Raw genomic sequence first — 17,292 nt, 5'->3', positions numbered from 1 at the left:
CGACAGCCTGAAAGCAAATTCCATGAGTTCCTACTAAGAGCTCACTCAAGCTTTTGGTTCACGTTTTGTCACATGCCGAAGAGTGGCCAGGCCTTTGTCTTCTCTGTTATCCTTGAGCATGCGTGAAGGTGAGACCTTGAAGGCGTATTCAGATAGGTATTGGGAGATATTTAATGATATGGAAGGCAATTTTAATGCAATTGCCCTAGACACGTCAAGCTTGGCCTCCTTATTGACCATGGTTTAAGGACGTCCTTGTCCGGTAAACCTGTTACTAACATGCGTCAGCTTATGGACCATATTGAAAAATATAAAAGGGTTGAAGAAGATCAGCAGCAAAGGAAGGGTAAGGATAAGGTTGTCCCCCAAGAGAGGAAGGATTTCAGGTCGGACCGTTACAACAACAATAAGCCATGGAGAGATTTCGCTGGGCAGTCGGGGTCAACAAATGCTCAATCAGTCAATACAGTGTTCAAGGAGCCAGTCCACCAAGTTTTGGAAAAATCAAGAATGAACCATTCTTTAGGTGACCGAGTAAGATGGTAGGGAATCCTGAGAGGCGCAATCACAATCTCTATTATCAATACCACCAAGACCATGGGCATACCACTGAAGACTGCAGAAGTTTGTGGGACCATTTGGATCAATTGGTCCGCGAAGGCAAGTTAAGGCATCTCTTACACCACTCTAGTGGCCGAAGAGGTCAAATGAACTCTAAGTCCGAGAGGAGTGATTCTACGAAGCCTCCATTAGAAACTATTAACGTCATTTTCGCAGCACCAAGGAGAACAGGGTCTTGGCCGTCTAAGGTTATGTCAGTAGCTCGGTTACCCGCAGGGGACATTGGTCGAGATCCGAGGAGCGCTAGACCGGCTGTCCAGCCAGTTTTAGGCTTTTCGGACGAAGATAAAGTTGGAACCATTCAACCTCATGACGACGCTTTGGTAGTCACCCTCAGAATCGGAGAATATGATGTGAAGAGGGTAATGGTGGACGAGGGTAGCGCGGTGGAGATTATGTACCCTGACCTCTACAAGGGGCTGAACCTCAAGCTTGATGACTTAACACCATATTGGTCTCCCTTGGTTAGCTTCAAGGGAAGAATTGTCACCCCGAAAGGCCAGATACAGCTACCTGTACAAACTGGCTCAGAAGTAGTGAAAGTGGACTTCATTGTTGTAGATGTTTATTCCCCTTATACGGCAATTGTAGCCAGACCTTGGCTACATACGCTAGGGGCTGTTTCCTCCACTCTGCATCAGAAAGTTAAATATTTATCTGAAGGGCGGGTTTGTGAAATCCGTGGAGATCAATCCTCGGCCAGACAATGCTTGGTGGTTGCCATCCAACACAAGCCTGAAACTGAGTCCTTGGTCAGGGCTGAGGGAGACTTATAGCAGTTAAAGAGTCGGGTGTCACCCGTCGAGGATCTTGATGAAGGCGTTAGATACGAGGATTTAGTAAAAGTGTTAATTGGAGATAATCCTGAAAGGTACTTTCAAGTCGGGTCTCAGATACCTCAACCAGAGAAAGATGAGCTAATTGATTTCCTTAAAATAAATATTAACGTATTCGCCTGGAGTGCTTATGAAGCCCCAGGAGTAGATCCAGAGTTCATTTGCCACCATTTGAGGGTGAACGCACTAATTGTCCCCAAGAAGTAGCCTCCTCGGCGGCCATCCAAAGAGCATGCAGATGCAGTCAAAGAAGAAGTAACGAAGCTCAAACAGGCTGGAGCTATTAAAAAAGTTTTTTTTATCTCGAATGGTTGGCAAATACTGTGCTGGTGAAGAAGAAGAACGAAAATTAGCGAGTTTGTGTAGACTTCACAGACTTAAATAAGGCTTGTCCTAAGGATCCCCTTCCCCATGCCAAAAATCGATCAGTTAGTAGATGCTACTGTCGGCCATCCTCGGATGAGTTTCTTGGATGCTTTCCAAGGTTATCATCAAATACCGTTAGCCCCAGATGACCATGAGAAAATCGCTTTTGTTACCCCCACTAGTAATTACCACTATAAAGTGATGCCATTCGGTCTGAAAAATGCAGGCTCTACTTATCAGCGAATGATGACAAGGATGTTTGAATCACAGTTAAGCAAAAGCATTGAGGTCTATATAGATGACATGGTGGTAAAAAGCAAAGTTATTTCTGAGCATGTGAAGGACCTTGACAACACTTTTGAAATCCTAAGAAGACATAAGTTGCGCTTGAATGCCTCCAAATGCTCATTTGGTGTAGGGTCAGGCAAATTTTTGGGTTACATGGTAACACACAGGGGAATTGAGGTTAATCCTGATCAGATAAAGGCTATTCAAAATCTACAACCTCTTTGGAATCTGAAAGAGGTTCAGAAGTTAACAGGGATGACAGCTGCTCTGAACCGATTCATCTCTAGGTCCGCGGATAAGTGCAAACCTTTCTTCTCACTGATCAACAAGTGGAAAGGATTTGAATGGACTGAAGAATGTGCCTCAGCTTTTAAACAACTTAAAGACTATTTGGCTCGGCCATCGATTATGTCTAGCCCTGAACCAGATGATGTCCTGTTTGCCTATATTGCAGTGGTTCCCTATGCTATAAGTCTAGTGTTAATAAGACTGGATCAAGGTATACAAAGACTAGTTTACTGTGTGAGTAAATCTCTACATGAGGCCGAGATCAGATACTTGCCACTTGAGAAAGCTATTTTGGCAGTAGTACTCGGAACACGAAAATTGCCCCATTATTTCCAAGCACATACGATCATCGTGCTCACGCAACTCCCGCTTAAAATCGTACTTCGAAGTGCCGACTACACAGAGAGTATAGCCAAGTGGGGTACTATCTTGGGGGCTTTCGATATCAAGTACATGCCTCGCACTTCAGTTAAGGGGCAGATCCTTGCGGATTTGGTGGCCAAGTTCACGGAACCTAGTTTAGAAGAAATAATGACAGAGAAGGACATGGATGAAAAATCGGTTGGCATGATTTCTCAACATGGTACTGCCTGCTGGGAAGTGTATGTGGACAGTGCTGTAAACCAGAAAGGTTCTGGAGTAGGGCTAGTATTGATATCTCCATAGAGAATCATCATTGAAAAGTCATTAAGGCTGGATTTCGGTGCAACAAATAATAAGGCAGAGTACGAAGCCCTATTGATAGGAATGTCTATGGTCCAAAGAATGGGAGGAAAGGCAGTGGAGTTGTTCTCGGACTCAAGATTAGTTGTGGGCCAAGTACAGGGGGAGTTTAAAGCGAAGGATGAAAGAATGCAGGGATATTTGAGTCGAGTTAAACGTCTGCAGTCAGAATTCGAATTTTTCAGCTTGCTACATGCTCCTAGAAGTAGTAACGTACATGCTGATTCTCTGGTCGTGCTCGCCACCTCTTCGGCGCAAAATTTACCGAGAGTTATACTAGTTGAGTACTTGCATATGCCTACCGAGGTAGAAAGAGATGCAGTCCAAGTTCACCATATCAGAACCGGCCTTTGCTGGATGGACCCTATAGTCAAATTCTTGAAATAAGATACTCTGCCTGAAGAAAGGGGGGAAGCTGACAAAATTCGGAGGAAGGCGACCAGATTCTGGCTGTCCGAAGACCGAAAATTATACAAACGATCCTATTCAGGACCGTACCTGTTATGTATTCATCCTGAAGCGGCTGAGTTGCTATTAGAGGAGTTGCATGAAGGAATTTGTAGGAGTCACACTGGAGGTAGGTCTTTGGCTCACCGAGCCATTACTCAAGGTTATTGGTGGCCGAACATGCAAAAAGAAGCCCATGACTATGTTCAAAAATGTGATCAATGTTAACGATTTGCGCCAAACATACACCAACCAGGTAGAGTCCTCAACCCACTATCTAGTCCATGGCCATTTGCTCAGTGAGGCTGAGATATAGTGGGTCCATTTCCAAAGGTAGTAGGAAACAAGAAGTACCTTCTGGTCGGCACAGACTATTTCACCAAATAAGTTGAAGCTGAACCTCTGGCCAATATTCGAGACGTAAATGTGCAAAGATTTGTATGGAAGAATATCATTACTCGTTTCAGAGTTCCTCATACTCTCATCTTGGATAACGGCCTACAGTTCAACAGCAAAGCATTTCGAAGTTATTGTAGCGAACTGGGAATCACGAATAGATACTCTACCCCTGCCTATCCCTAGGGGAATGGACAAGTAGAAGTAGTTAACAAAGTCATAGTTAATGGATTGAAGAAGAGATTAGACGATGCGAAGGGCAAGTGGGTGGAAGAGTTGCCACACGTACTTTGGGCTTGTAGAACTACGCCTCGCAGATCTACTGGAGAAACCCCTTTTTCGATGACTTATGAGGTTGAAGCTATCATTCCTCTGGAAACTGGGTTCCCAACTCTGAAAACTAGTTCGTTTAGTCCGACCAGCAATGATGAACTTTTAGAAAGAAGTTTGGATTTGATCGAAGAAATAAGAGAAAATGCAATGATTCGATTGGCACATTACCAGCAGAAGCTTAGGCAAGGCTATGATGTCAATGTAAAGTTAAGGCCCCTAGAACCTGGTGATTTGGTACTCAAAAAAGTTTTGGGCACTGCGAAAAATCCAACCTGGGGGAAGCTAGGACCAAATTGGGAAGGGCCATATCGTATCACTTCAAGGGCTGGCATTGGGGCATAATTCCTGGAGGACTTAGATAGTCATGTAATACCGCGCCCTTGGAATGTAAATAACCTCAAAAGGTACTATTATTAATCGAATCATTTCTTTAGTCACTATGATAATTGGTCGTCCTTAACGGTTCTCTAAGTGTTTAAACTTAAATCCAATCATGCCTGTAGTCCTCGGACCAGATGATTTGGGTTAATTAACATTCCTTAACAGTTCTCTAAGTGTTTAAACTTAAATCCAATTATGCCTGTAGTCCTCGGACCAGATGATTTGGGTTAGTTAACACTCCTTAACGGTTCTCTAAATGTTTAAACTTAAATCCAATCATGCCTGTAGTTCTCGGACCAAATGATTTGGGTTAGTTAACAATCCTTAACGGTTCTCTAACTGTTTAAACTTAAATCCAATCATGCCTGTAGTCCTCAAACCAGATAATTTGGGTTAGTTAACACTCCTTAACGGTTCTCTCAGTGTTTAAGCTTAAGTCCAAGCATACCTATAGTTCTTGGACCAGATGATTTGGAGTTAGTTAACACTTCTGTGTTATTATTACTGGTGAAGTTTAACTCTAGAATGAGTCTTGCTTGACATTCTCAAATGTATTTAAAATCGACTCTAACCTATGCTAGCCTTCTTTGTGTATGTGCGAAAAGATCTGTCAAACTTTTATAATACTTGTTGCATTCATTACTTAGTAGTAGTTTTTATGCAGACTATTCTTTCCGGAACCAATTTTAGTTATGTATATTACCAGCAGGATAGGGTGATTATATTTATCTACATTACCATAATTATAAAGTACAGTTATTTGTAGCAAGAGTAAGTCATATGATATACACCAATAGTAAAAAAGAAACCGTTTCATTAACCAAAAGAGGATAGTTTACAATCCCTTACATAAAAATAAAAAAAAAAAAAAAAAAAAAAAAAAAAAAAAAAAAAAAAAAAACAGATAAATATATATATATATATACACAAAAGAAAAACCCTAAGTATCTAAGTCTTTGTTTGAGGGACCACAGAGTCGGCAACTTGACTCGTCCGAGTAACAGCAGCAGTTGAGGCCTGGTCCTTGGGCTCTGAAGAAGTCTTCTCTTTTTTCAAGTTCTTGCCCTTGTCCTTGGATGGTTCAGATGGTTTGCTCTGATCACCTGGCTGACCAGACTCCTTGGAGACCTCAAGCGTGGTTGGAGGAACTTGGCTGACATGGGATTACTCCAAAGCCTCTAGGAGTTGTGTTGGAGGAGGAGGATCAGATTCTGGGAGCTCTCGGATGTCAGGATCGTAGTATATGCTCCCAAGCAGCCTCAATTCCGAGTCAGCAAGCACCCCGGCAGCATCTAGTGCTTTGCCCCAGGTTATGTCGCAGTAATCTTGGCTAACCGAGGCGAACTGCTCCGTTAAACCTTTCTCGGTCACATCCACTTCCAACTGGTATGCTGCTTTCTTTTCGGCCTCGGTTGCCTCCTTGGCCAACTGAACGTTCCTCTAAGCCAGCTTGGCAGTCTCCCTAGCCTTTTGGAGTTCGGTGCAAAGTTCCTTCACAAGCGCTTTCTTAGAGGCCAAATTGGTCTGAGTCTCATTTAGTAGCTTGCGTTGGGCTTCGGCCTGGCTCTCAGTGTTTTGGAGGCTAGCATTGAGGCTGTTCCTTTCCTGGGTTACCTCTTTGAGCTGCTCGGAGATTTGAGTGAACTCCTCTTTTAAGCTGCCCAAAGTTTTTTCTGCTTTAGACCGAGAGTGGGCCTCCACTTGGGCTTCAACATAGGCCTTTCTGTTCCACTATTCGGCCACGAAGACTTGCTGGGTAATCTGCACAGTGAAGCAAAAATGTTAGCATATAACAAGCAGAAAATTAGTAGGCCAACTGAAGAGCTGGGTAAGCTCATTTACCATGGCCAGGTCCCTCTTCAGGGACATGAAGAGTTCATACTAGCTGAAGCGCCTGTATGACTCCATGTCTCGGGGGAGGAGCAATGGTTGCTCTAAGGTTTCAGCTACCAGCCCTGCTCTTCCCCTATCGTAGTTTCTGATGGAGATCTCCTAAGAAAAAGGAGTGCCATCCAACTCCAATGTGGGAAACCATGTGCGTTGCCCTCGGCACACGTCAGCCGCAAGAGGCTCCTCCCGACTCTTTACAGATGAGGCCCTCTTGCTCCTGTGGTCCCTCACCACCTTCTATTGCTTTGTGATTTTTGGTGGCACCACCACCTCCCTCTCTTCAAGTTCGAGAGGTCTCTTTTTTTTGAAGTTCGGTACTGGCTTTAAGCCGAGATCAGGAACCTGAGGTGGTGGTGGAGGCAAGTTCACCATGGGTCGGGAAGTCCCAGTCCCTTTGGGCTCAACCTTCTTGCCTCTAGTCTTCAGCAGAGCTTTTAAGTCCGACATTTCTTCTTCTTCCGAAGAGTCCTCTGGAAGAGTGGTTATTGGAATTGGGGGATGGACACTAGACTGCCTGTCAATCTCCTCTTCAGAATCTGAGGAGGGTATCACCTGAACCCCCCCTGAAACTTCTCCTTTCAATTTAAACTTGTCTATTTGTTCCTCTAGTGAGGAGGACGAAGAGCCGACCCTCTCGCCTACGACTGCTGATTCAAGGGGGACTTGTTGAATTGGTTGGATCAGCAATGGAACACCCTGTGGATTTGGGTGTGGAATGGGCTCAAGATTGTATGGCACTAAGAAACCACGCCGAGCGACATCTATTCGCCAAAGTTGGTGATCACCTTGTGTAATGGCATTGTCAACCGGCTGAATATCGGTTGCTTTTGGTGTGTAGCCAAGTATGAGGGGGACGGACCGGAGTTGTCTATCTTCGCTCACAAATATCTCCGAGCATAATAGATAATTAAGTGCGGTGGTGTTGGTAAGGCTAAGCTGAGGAGAAGTATGCTCTTTATCTGTAAAAAAGATATTAAAAAAAAAAAAAAAAAACAAAAAAAAACAAACTTGGTCAGAAAACTGAAAGATGACAACATAAAGAAAAAACAGATTATGAAGAGTGAAGATCCTAAGCCTACTGTTAGAAATCCTAAGTCTAAGAAGTCACACCTAGCTCTCCTGGCTGGGTCGGACAATGTAGACCGTCATGCCATACGCCCGAGACGATTAGATAGTCGTCTTTCATCCCTTTATTTGACTTGGAAAGGCAGGAGAGAAGTCTAACGCTGTCGGATCGGGATTTAAGGTAATATCCCGCCCCCTTTTGGCTATGACACTCGTACATATGTACCAGGTCACGCCAGGTCAACCCTAATCCTAATTGTAGATTCAAGGTATCGATGGCTCCTAGGATCCTAAAGGTATTGGGCACGCATTGCTCAGGAGAGAGTCTATGGTTGCAGAGATAGTTTAGGGTGATGGAACCCATTGGGAGGGTCATTCCCCCTTCGATGAAGGCTATTATTGGGATTATGAACTCCCCCTCTCTTCGGTCCGTTCGCATCCGCTCCGGAGAGCAATACCTCAGATTTACCCCCCGCGGTATAACATAAGTCTGCTTAAATTCCTCTATCAACGCAGGACTATCGATGAGGTATTGGAATCTACCCATTTTTTAGGAATAATTGAAGCAGTAACCAGGAAATGGGAGTTTCGAAGGTTGAAAATCCTAGCCGAGAAGAAAATAAGGGATTAAGGATGCCAAAACTTACATAGACGGGAGTGGAGAATGATCTCCGAACTCGAAGTGGACCTCTAGTAGATTCTGGGAAGAAATAAGACAGAAAATCGAAGAAGCTTGAAGGATTTTGAATGCACGAGTTCGCTGGGTATTCTAAGGATGCATAAAGTAAAGAAAAATAACCCCCTCTAAGGGCTTATATACGGGGACAGATGAAAGGATGTAGTTCATTCTGTCCAAATCTCGAAGAACAGCCCTGTCCGTTGGATCAATGACCCACCGTTGAATGCAAAAGACAAAACACCGCCTGGAGTAATTAATACAACGTTTTCGGAATACGAAAATGACAGCGGCAATGATGAAGCGCTTGCATCTATGACTACGCACGTGCAAGCTTGGGTATTTATGTCCTCTTTTCAAAATTTTCATTCTTTTCATTGCGTGGCAGGTCAAAATCTTACTTTTTCTCCTCGGATGCGAGGGAAAAATTAAAATTTTGAGAGGCTATTATGGGGGGAAAGGCCCAATCTAACGTAGTGGGCCTAGGGCCCCATTTGAGGATTACTATGCGTCTGAAGAGAAGGAGGTGGTAAGGGCAAGGCCCATCTGGAAAAAAGATACCCGGAAAAGAAAGATAGGTACAGTCCGAAGAGATCGTCATCCGTTCGAAGAGATTCTATTCCTCAGACGCAAATAGTATTGATCAATCGAACATGTAGAAAGTCAAAATGATCTTCCGAGTATTCCTACTGATCAAGATAAGCTCTGAGTATATTTGGAGACGATAAGAATGAGGAAATATCTAAAGAAAAAGCTACTACCACCATATTAAATGCACTGCAATAACTTTTCTAGTCGCATTTATGTGGAGAAGACCCCTGAACAGGGTAACCTCATCTACCACCACTCACAAAAAGCTGGAGAAGATACATGACAGGACATGCACTCAAGTAGGAACCTAGATGAAGAACAGGTGGACGATGGAGATGAGAGAGGAGGAGGTTATATAAAGAAGAAGGATTTCTAGAAGAAGGGAGGTCGATTTGTAACCATAAGGACTGGATCCTGTATTCAATTAATCGAAAGTCTCTTCGGATTCAAACTCGCTTAGTCTTTGCATGTACATTTATACTGGTTTGTACTTGCATGCCATAATCAATTGTTATTAGCTCCATAGTTAATCTAGCTCTATCACCCATGCTCTACAAATTTTATTGTTTTTGGGCTTGGGCCACAAATCTTGACCCTACAATTACTATTTTGGATTGCTAATATTTGTAATAATATTATTTGGGACCCAACATGCCTTAGGCCTATCAAGATTAACCTAAATTTCAACAGGGCCTGATATGTCTTCAACCTGAATTTTTAATTTAATGCTCCTATGAAGTAGATTTTATAATTAGTGTGAGGTGCTTCTAAAAAATTATTTGATGTAGCTTATATTTTGTTTTATTTTATTTAAAAAATCAAGTAAACTACATTTGTTTCTAAAAAAAAATATGAAGCTTTAAGAAAATTAACATGCCTATATTGAAAATTTAACCATTAGATTGCATTTTCTGTATGCTCTTAACAAATAGGTCAAATTTTGTGTCAATCGAAATTTATTTACTATATGATTCATAAATTTATTTTTTATGAATAATTTTAGAATACAAAAATTTGCAATTTCAACAATTAATTGATGATATAACTATTAATCTTTAATCTTCTTGGAATTTTGCAAGTATGAAGGATATAAGAAATAAATGCAATCCAATGATAGATTTTTCAAAATTCATATCCAATAGAAAGATATTGAGTGAAGTTGAAGTATTAGGCTACAAATTTTTTTTTTTTGATAGAGCCTTAGGCTACAACAAAGTTTGTAGCCAAACTTTGTTCTAATAAATATTATGCTTTAAATTATACATATATATAAACTGATTTCATCTATGTAGTTCGCAACTTCCTATAAGTTTAGAGGGCAAGTACAATCGTTTGTATCTCAAATAGTATATAACAAAATTATGTTATCGTAGATAATGACTTATTGTGTCCAATTGTTTGGCTACTTTTTTTTTTTTTAAACAACTCTTTTTTGGTGAATTTAATTAAACAATATAATATTGTTGGATAACAACTTCATTTATATGGGATGAGCTAGCTAGATATTGCAAATCATAAACGATGTTGAAGCAATTGTTAGCATACCTGTATGTAGTTCACTTGTTGAAATATCGATGAAAGCTTGAAGCTAAATAGTTGGTGTAGGGACCAGATTTGGGACACTTCTTTAGATTGAGAGAGTGGACCCAAGCCCAGCTTGCCCTTCAATAAATTTATAGAGTATGGGCTCAAGAACTAGGCCCTAGTAAGGGGTACAACTGCCCTGCATGGTTACATGTGAATTTATCAACTTGAACATGGATTGGGATGCACAATGATGCTCCTCAGACTGATCTTCTGAAGTTTGATGTTCTTATTATTTCTTTTAAGATTCATTACAAAGGTTCCAGAGGGCATGGGTCATTACAGAACTCCTTAATGCCAATCCTCCGTCCCCCTTTTCAGGAGAGACTCCCTACATTATATACTTCTCTCAACTGATCATAACCCTCCATTTGTCGATTAGTCAAACCACCACTTGAGAGCCTGTCCCATCAGCCGCATCCCTATTCCTCCAGTGGGTTGCAGCACCCAAGGCAGTACTGTTCAGGAGTCCTATCCTCATTAATGCGACCAGGACGTTAGTTGAGGGCATTCAATGCAGAGGTGACAGCTCGCCTAAGGCCTGCTCCTTCGCCGTGTTCTCGTCGCCGACGCGTGGCACTGGACCCCCTCCTCCTTGGACATTTAAGAAGTTCCCTCTTTGGTGGGGCGGTGCTCGTGTTCTTTCGAGGTCTTGGATGCCCGAGGACAGGGCCATCCTCGGATATGCTCCTCGGGGGTCGATCCTCACGCTTCCATCCTCGGACCCCTCATGCATCCTCGACGCGAGCCCTTGGGCCTGGCTTGGAGTGGGCCAAGGCTACCTGATTTTCTGGCCCCACAATAGCCCCTCAAAATCTTGCTGCACGCATCCTCGGGCAGGGAGAAGGATTTTGACATCCTCGAGCCTGCTCCGTGCCAAGTCGAGCCTTACTCCCCGCCAGCACTGGGGTCTATTCATCTGGCCAAGGCGCGTTGCTGACGTTTCGGGGCGTGTAACGTGCTCATCATTAAATTCAAGCGGTTCTGTGCTCCCCACGTCTAACGAGGCGTTACCAATCCAACGGTAGAGGTTTGTCTTGCATTTATGGGCGGGAAAACCCGCATGGCTCTTCGATTTGGGGTATAAATACTCACTCGAACCGCTTCTTCCTATTTTTTATTTGCAATCAAGAATTCTCGTGCGTCCTTCCTGAGTTCAGCCACACTCTCACTTACATCTTCAGCACAAAAAGCCTGTCCGAAGAGCTCCTCCTCTTTCCAGTAAGTCGCTTTATCCCTCTCTGAGCTCCCTTCCTCTTTACCCCTTCTTCTCCTCCATCTGTTCATTCTTAGTCCCTTTAGGCGTCAATTGGGATGGGTAGGTTTAAGAAATACGTCTACATTGAGGAGGCAATGGAGAAATTCATCGTCGACTATAAGATTCCCGGTGATGTAGGTTTGAGATATTGTGAGGATAGGGATTGGCTCTTACAAAGACAGGAGGGCGAAGTGGTAATTCCCATTGTCGCCTTCCTCGAAAGGGGGATGACGATCCCCATGGGGCCGGTGATGAGGGACTACCTCACGCACTTTCGGTTGGCCCCTACCTAGTGTGGAATAAACGTCTTTAGGATTTTGGGTTGTGTGGACGCCCTGAACGAGAAGATGGGGCTAAGGTTGACCCACCATGACGTGAACCGGTGCTACAACCTTCAGAGCATCTCTGTCATACCCTGTCATACCTGAAGACGAGGGATGACAGGGTGTGGCTCATCCAGTGCCTCCCTGAGTCCAGCAAGGGGCTAAACGAGGATTTCCTCATCATGTCAGGGGAGTGGCACGATGGCCTTCACTGCCCAACAACGGAGGGAATACCAGGTGGGGCAGCGGGAGTAGGAGGGGTTTCAAGTTCTCTTGTCTTTTTCCTTCTCTTTTTTTTTTTTTTTTTTTCTAATGTGGTGGTGTTTTCTCCTTGCAGACCCGCACGCTTTTGAGCGCCACTTCCACCTGGTCAACAGGGAGGATTTGCAGAAGGTGCTGAGGGCATCGGTTTTTATAAACGAGGATGACAATCAAGTTAGAGCCGCCCACAAAATCTTGGGGTATACTTTTGTCCAGAAATCATTCCCGGTTCCGAAGCACGTGATTCGAGCCAACGACCCTCGGCTTCAGAAAATTACTGTGACTAAGGACGGATTTCTATTCCCTGAGGAGCCCTACGATCCAGAAGTTGTTACCCTAGCCGTCCCTTCTTCTTCCCAAGTATTCGCTGAGGCTGCCGAGTGGGATCCAGAGAGGGAAGAGGATGCATTTGACGTTTTCGCCCAGCTTGATCAGTCCAAAGACCCTCCCGGGGACTTGGGCGACCCTTGTTTGACCGAAGCAAACCTCCTTGCTTCAGAAGCCCCTCCTCAGCCAACGATGGGTTACAAGAGGAAACCCCACACCACTCTGTTGGACCTGATCGAAGGCCAACCAGGGAAGTCCCAGCAGAAGCTTCCTCCTCCTCCTCCAAAGACTAGGTCGAGTTCCGCTCAGCAAAGCTTCCTCCTTCTCCTCCTCCTCCTTCCCAAACGAGTCTGCCTTCTGGGTCCGTGCCTACCAACCCCAAGAAGAAGAAGGATAAGGGCAAAAGGCTTATGGAGGATAAGCCAGTGTCTTCACAGGAGGAGGACAACACTCTGCGACCGTCCAAGCAGATTAAGATAGGCGGCAAAAGTCAGGACAGGCAGGTCGACACCACGTCATCTGAGGCTCAGGCCTGGCTCCCGGCCCCGATGCTCTATGGGGAGCCCTTGAGGGATGATGCCTCCCTCAGAGACTTCAATGAGGGCGAAGGTGCACACGTGGCCGATGCGCTGGAGAGGAGCCTACTGCTCCCGACGGACATGGCTGAGCTGAACTCTTTGAGGAGCAAGCAGGTCTTCCTCAGCCTTAAGCGATATATGGGGATGGTAAGGACTATAATTTCGACTCCCCTTCCTTTCTTTTCCTTTTCCCTTCCCCCCCCCCTTTTTTTTGTTGGGCTTATAGTGCATTGGTTACTCTGGCAGGCTGTCCAGGCCATCTATAGGTTAGAGGAGGCGGCCAACGACTAGGGGAAGGCCCTCAACCAGGAGCGTAATAGGCGGTTTCAGGCTACCCTGACTCTGAAGAACTCCAAGGCTGACCTCGCCAAGGCCCGAGAGGATTTGAAGGCGATGACCAGGGCTCAGGACAGTGCAGAGTCTGGTCTTGAGGGTGCCCAGAACCAGGCCAAGGAGCAGACAAGGCGCCTAGGCGAGGCAGAGGAGTAGTTGCAGATCGCGAGGGATCTGATCACAGATCTACAGGCTAAGGTGACTATGGCCGAGGGGGCCCAGAGGGAGGCAGAGTGGGCCAGAGACGAGGCTCGGTAGGCTAAGGTTAAGGCGGATCTTGGCAGGGAGATGGCCCTGACTGCCAAGAAGGAGGCTAAGACTGCAGCCTACGCTGATAGGGTGGCTGAGGTGGAGGCCCTCTATAAAGCTCAAGTTTCGGGGGTATGTAGGCGATACTGCTCCCAGGTCTGGGCTGAGGCCTTCAAGCAAGCTGGGGTGGAGGCCACGTCCGACTTATGGAAGGCAGAGAGCGTGTACTACCCCCCTGCTATCCGCGAGGCCGCCCTTGGTGGTGCTAAGGCTGGGAAGATTGTTGAGGAGGTGGGGGCTGCTGAACTAAGGGAAAATCCGAGCAAGGAGGTGCCCTAAGTGGTAGCGGAAGCCCCATCCGATGCTCAAATCCCCACCACCGAGGAAGCAGCTATTCTCGCCGTACCCCTGCAGGCCGTCCCCTTAAGCCAGGGCTCGGAGGACTCAGAGGTTGCCCCTGTCCAGCCTAAGCAGAAGGAGTAGATTCCCTGGCGTCTCAGTTCAACCTGCTTTTGCCGCTTGCTTGACCTTTGTCTATGCTTTTTATGGCATTTATTTTGTTTTGTGTTCTTTCCTCTTTTTATTTTTATGTAAGGTGGCTCTTGCCACGCAACTTCTATGGACACTTTGTTGTAATGGGAGTTTACTCTCCCTTTTTATTTATTTTGGTTGCTTATTCGTTTACATGCTGTCTGCTTCCTCTCTTTTCTTTTTATTTGCATGATTTTAGCTTGAATTATATGTCGACCAATTACGTCAGTAACAATGATAAGGGGAATGAATGTATGCGTGGGCAGTCCCCTTATGTCCCAAGGGTTAGTTAGGGTTTTGATCCTTTCCTAACTTAGGATATTTTGAAGTAGTTAGTTTCCCCATAGGATTGAGTCCGAGGACCATGCAATGCTTTGGTTCTGTCTAACACTTAGGATATTTTGAAGTAGTTAGTTTCCCCATAGGATTGAGTCCGAGGACCATGCAATGCCTTGGTTCTGTCTAACACTTAGGATATTTTGAAGTAGTTAGTTTCCCCATAGGCTTGAGTCCGAGGACCATGCAATGCCTTGGTTCTGTCTAACACTCAGGATATCTCGAAGTAGTTAGTTTCCCCATAGGATTGAGTCCGAGGACCATGCAATGCCTTGGTTCTGTCTAACACCTAGTCTTGTCGTCAGAACGCGAGATACATAGTCATAATAGGGTAAGCATTTGAATCCAAAAAGGCTTCTTCATTAATAATAATACCTTTTCAGGTTATTTACATTCCACTGACGAGGTACAGGTTTTTCGTCTAGATCTTCTAAGTAGTACGCATTTATCTCCGCCACTGACGTAATTCGGTAGGACCCCTCCCAGTTGGGTCCCAGCTTTCCCCAAGAAGGGTTCTTAGTAGCCCCTACGATTTTTCTCAACACCAGGTCCCCCGGTGTTAGTGGTCTGAGCCTCACATTGGTATCATACCCCTGCTTGAGCTTTTGTTGGTAATAGGCCAGCTGGATCATCACTTGTTCCCTTCGTTCGTCTACTAGGTCCAGGCTCCTCCCCAGCAGTTCATCGTTGCTACCTGGGGTGAAAGAGCTTGTCCTTAGTGTCGGGAAGCTTGTTTCTAAGGGGATTACTACCTCGGCACCATAAGTTAAGGCGAAAGGTGTTTCCCCCGTTGACCGTCGGGGCGTGGTCCGGTATGTCCAAAGTACGTGGGGTAGCTCCTCTACCCATCTCCCCTTAGCGTCGTCAAGTCTCTTCTTAAGCCCGCTGACGATGACCTTGTTGACGGCTCGGCTTGCCCATTTCCCTAAGGGTAGGCAGGCGTTCAGTATCTATTTGTGATACCAAGCTCATGACAGTACCTCCTGAAGGCCTTGCTATCGAATTGGAGTCCATTATCTGAGACAAGGGTGTGGGGGATCTCGAATCGCGTCACAATATTCCTCCAAAGGAATTTCTTTACGTCCACGTCCCTGATGTTGGCTAATGGCTCGACCTCGACCCACTTGGTAAAGTAGTCCGTGGCCACTAACAGATACTTCTTATTCCCTGGTGCTCTGGGGAATGGTCCTACAATATCCAAGCCCCTTTGGGCGAACAGCCACGGACTGGACAAGGGATTAAGGACCCCTCCTGGCTGATGGATATTGGGGACGAACCTTTGGCACTGGTCGCACCTCCTGACATAGTCCTGGGCCTCTTGCTGCATCCCTGACCACCAGTATCCCTGTGTGACGACTCGGTGAGACAAGGACCTCCCCCCTGTGTGGCTCCTGCAGATTCCCTTATGCAGCTCTTCAAGCAGTAATTCTACTGCTTCGGGGTGGACGCATAGCAGGTATAGCCCCGAGTAGGAGCGCCTGTATAGTTTGTGATAGGCCACAATCTGAATGACCCCTAGTGATTAATCCTAATTAATTAATTTAGTCAAGTTATTAATTAATCAATTAATCATGCAATCTCATGGAAGCACAAACAAATCACCAAAAACTAAATATGCAGCGGAAAATAAATAACACGATGATTTGTTTACGAATAGGGAAAACCCTAACGGCAAAAACCCCACCGGGTGATTTTCAGGTTACCATTCTTGAAACTCCACTATTATCAAATCAAGCGGTTACAAGTAAAGGAATCCCAAGTACCTTACCAACCTACAGTTGAACCCTTACCCCAATACCCAATTGGACTTGATCTGTAGTGACAGTTCCCACCTTTGATGCACGACTCCCAAGTACGTGACTAACCAATGCGCGGATCCAAGTACGCGACTTCAAAACACCAACTAAGGAAGAATGGTTGGCTGCAAAGTTCTTCAGTTCATCCTTTATGATGAATAGCAGGAAGATGCTTGGTTACAAAATCCTACGGTGCAACTCGAGCTTTAAAAACTTTGCACTTCAGCTTGCTTTTTCTTGGACAGACTTGATGACTTCAACACTTGACCTTGAAACATTGTTTCTTGAAGTATTAAAAACACCTAGAACTACCCAATTACAAGTAGAGTGCGTTTTGTCAAAGGATTAGCCAATTTACATAAATAAATGACATATGTTCTTAATCAAGTTAAAACATATATGTCCTAACAGTTTGTGGTCCTCAGACAACCAGAACCGAGGGGCTTTTCTTCGTACTTTCTCAGCCTCTGACTTGTCTTAGGGCAGGATATCATCTTTGAGGAATCTCACAATGGGGTCCATCCAGCTGGGACCCACTCCGACCTTAAGGATGGGGATCGCTTCCTTAGTCGCCCCGCTCACCCTCTCCAGGTGCTCGACAAGTGTGGTCCGAGGTAGACCGTCTGCCGAGGAAGTTACGAGCGTGGCTAATGAATCGGCATGGCTGTTCCTACCCCTGGGGATATGAGACAGACTAAAAGGGTCGAAATTCGACTGCAAGCGCTTGACTTGGCTTAGGTATTCCTGCATTCTCAGATCTCGGGCCTCCATCTCTCCCTTTACCTGTCCTACTACCAGTCTCGAGTCTGAGAACA

At 45.1% G+C, this 17,292-nt stretch overlaps 1 protein-coding gene across 1 annotated transcript; it reads left to right on the top strand.

The window, feature by feature from the left end:
- The first annotated feature begins 539 nt into the window (after positions 1–539).
- On the top strand, positions 540–1,397 carry LOC112041007 (uncharacterized). The gene has a single exon (XM_065773903.1). It carries the CDS (start codon positions 540–542, stop codon positions 1,395–1,397), a length of 858 nt encoding a protein of 285 aa, XP_065629975.1.
- The last annotated feature ends 15,895 nt before the right edge of the window (positions 1,398–17,292 follow it).

Source organism: Quercus suber, unplaced genomic scaffold (assembly GCF_002906115.3).
Source record: "Quercus suber isolate HL8 unplaced genomic scaffold, Cork oak 2.0 scaffold_82, whole genome shotgun sequence".
Lineage (NCBI taxonomy): Eukaryota > Viridiplantae > Streptophyta > Magnoliopsida > Fagales > Fagaceae > Quercus > Quercus suber.
The sequence above is the reverse complement of the archived record's forward strand: the minus strand, read 5'-3'. Positions and strand labels throughout refer to the sequence as shown.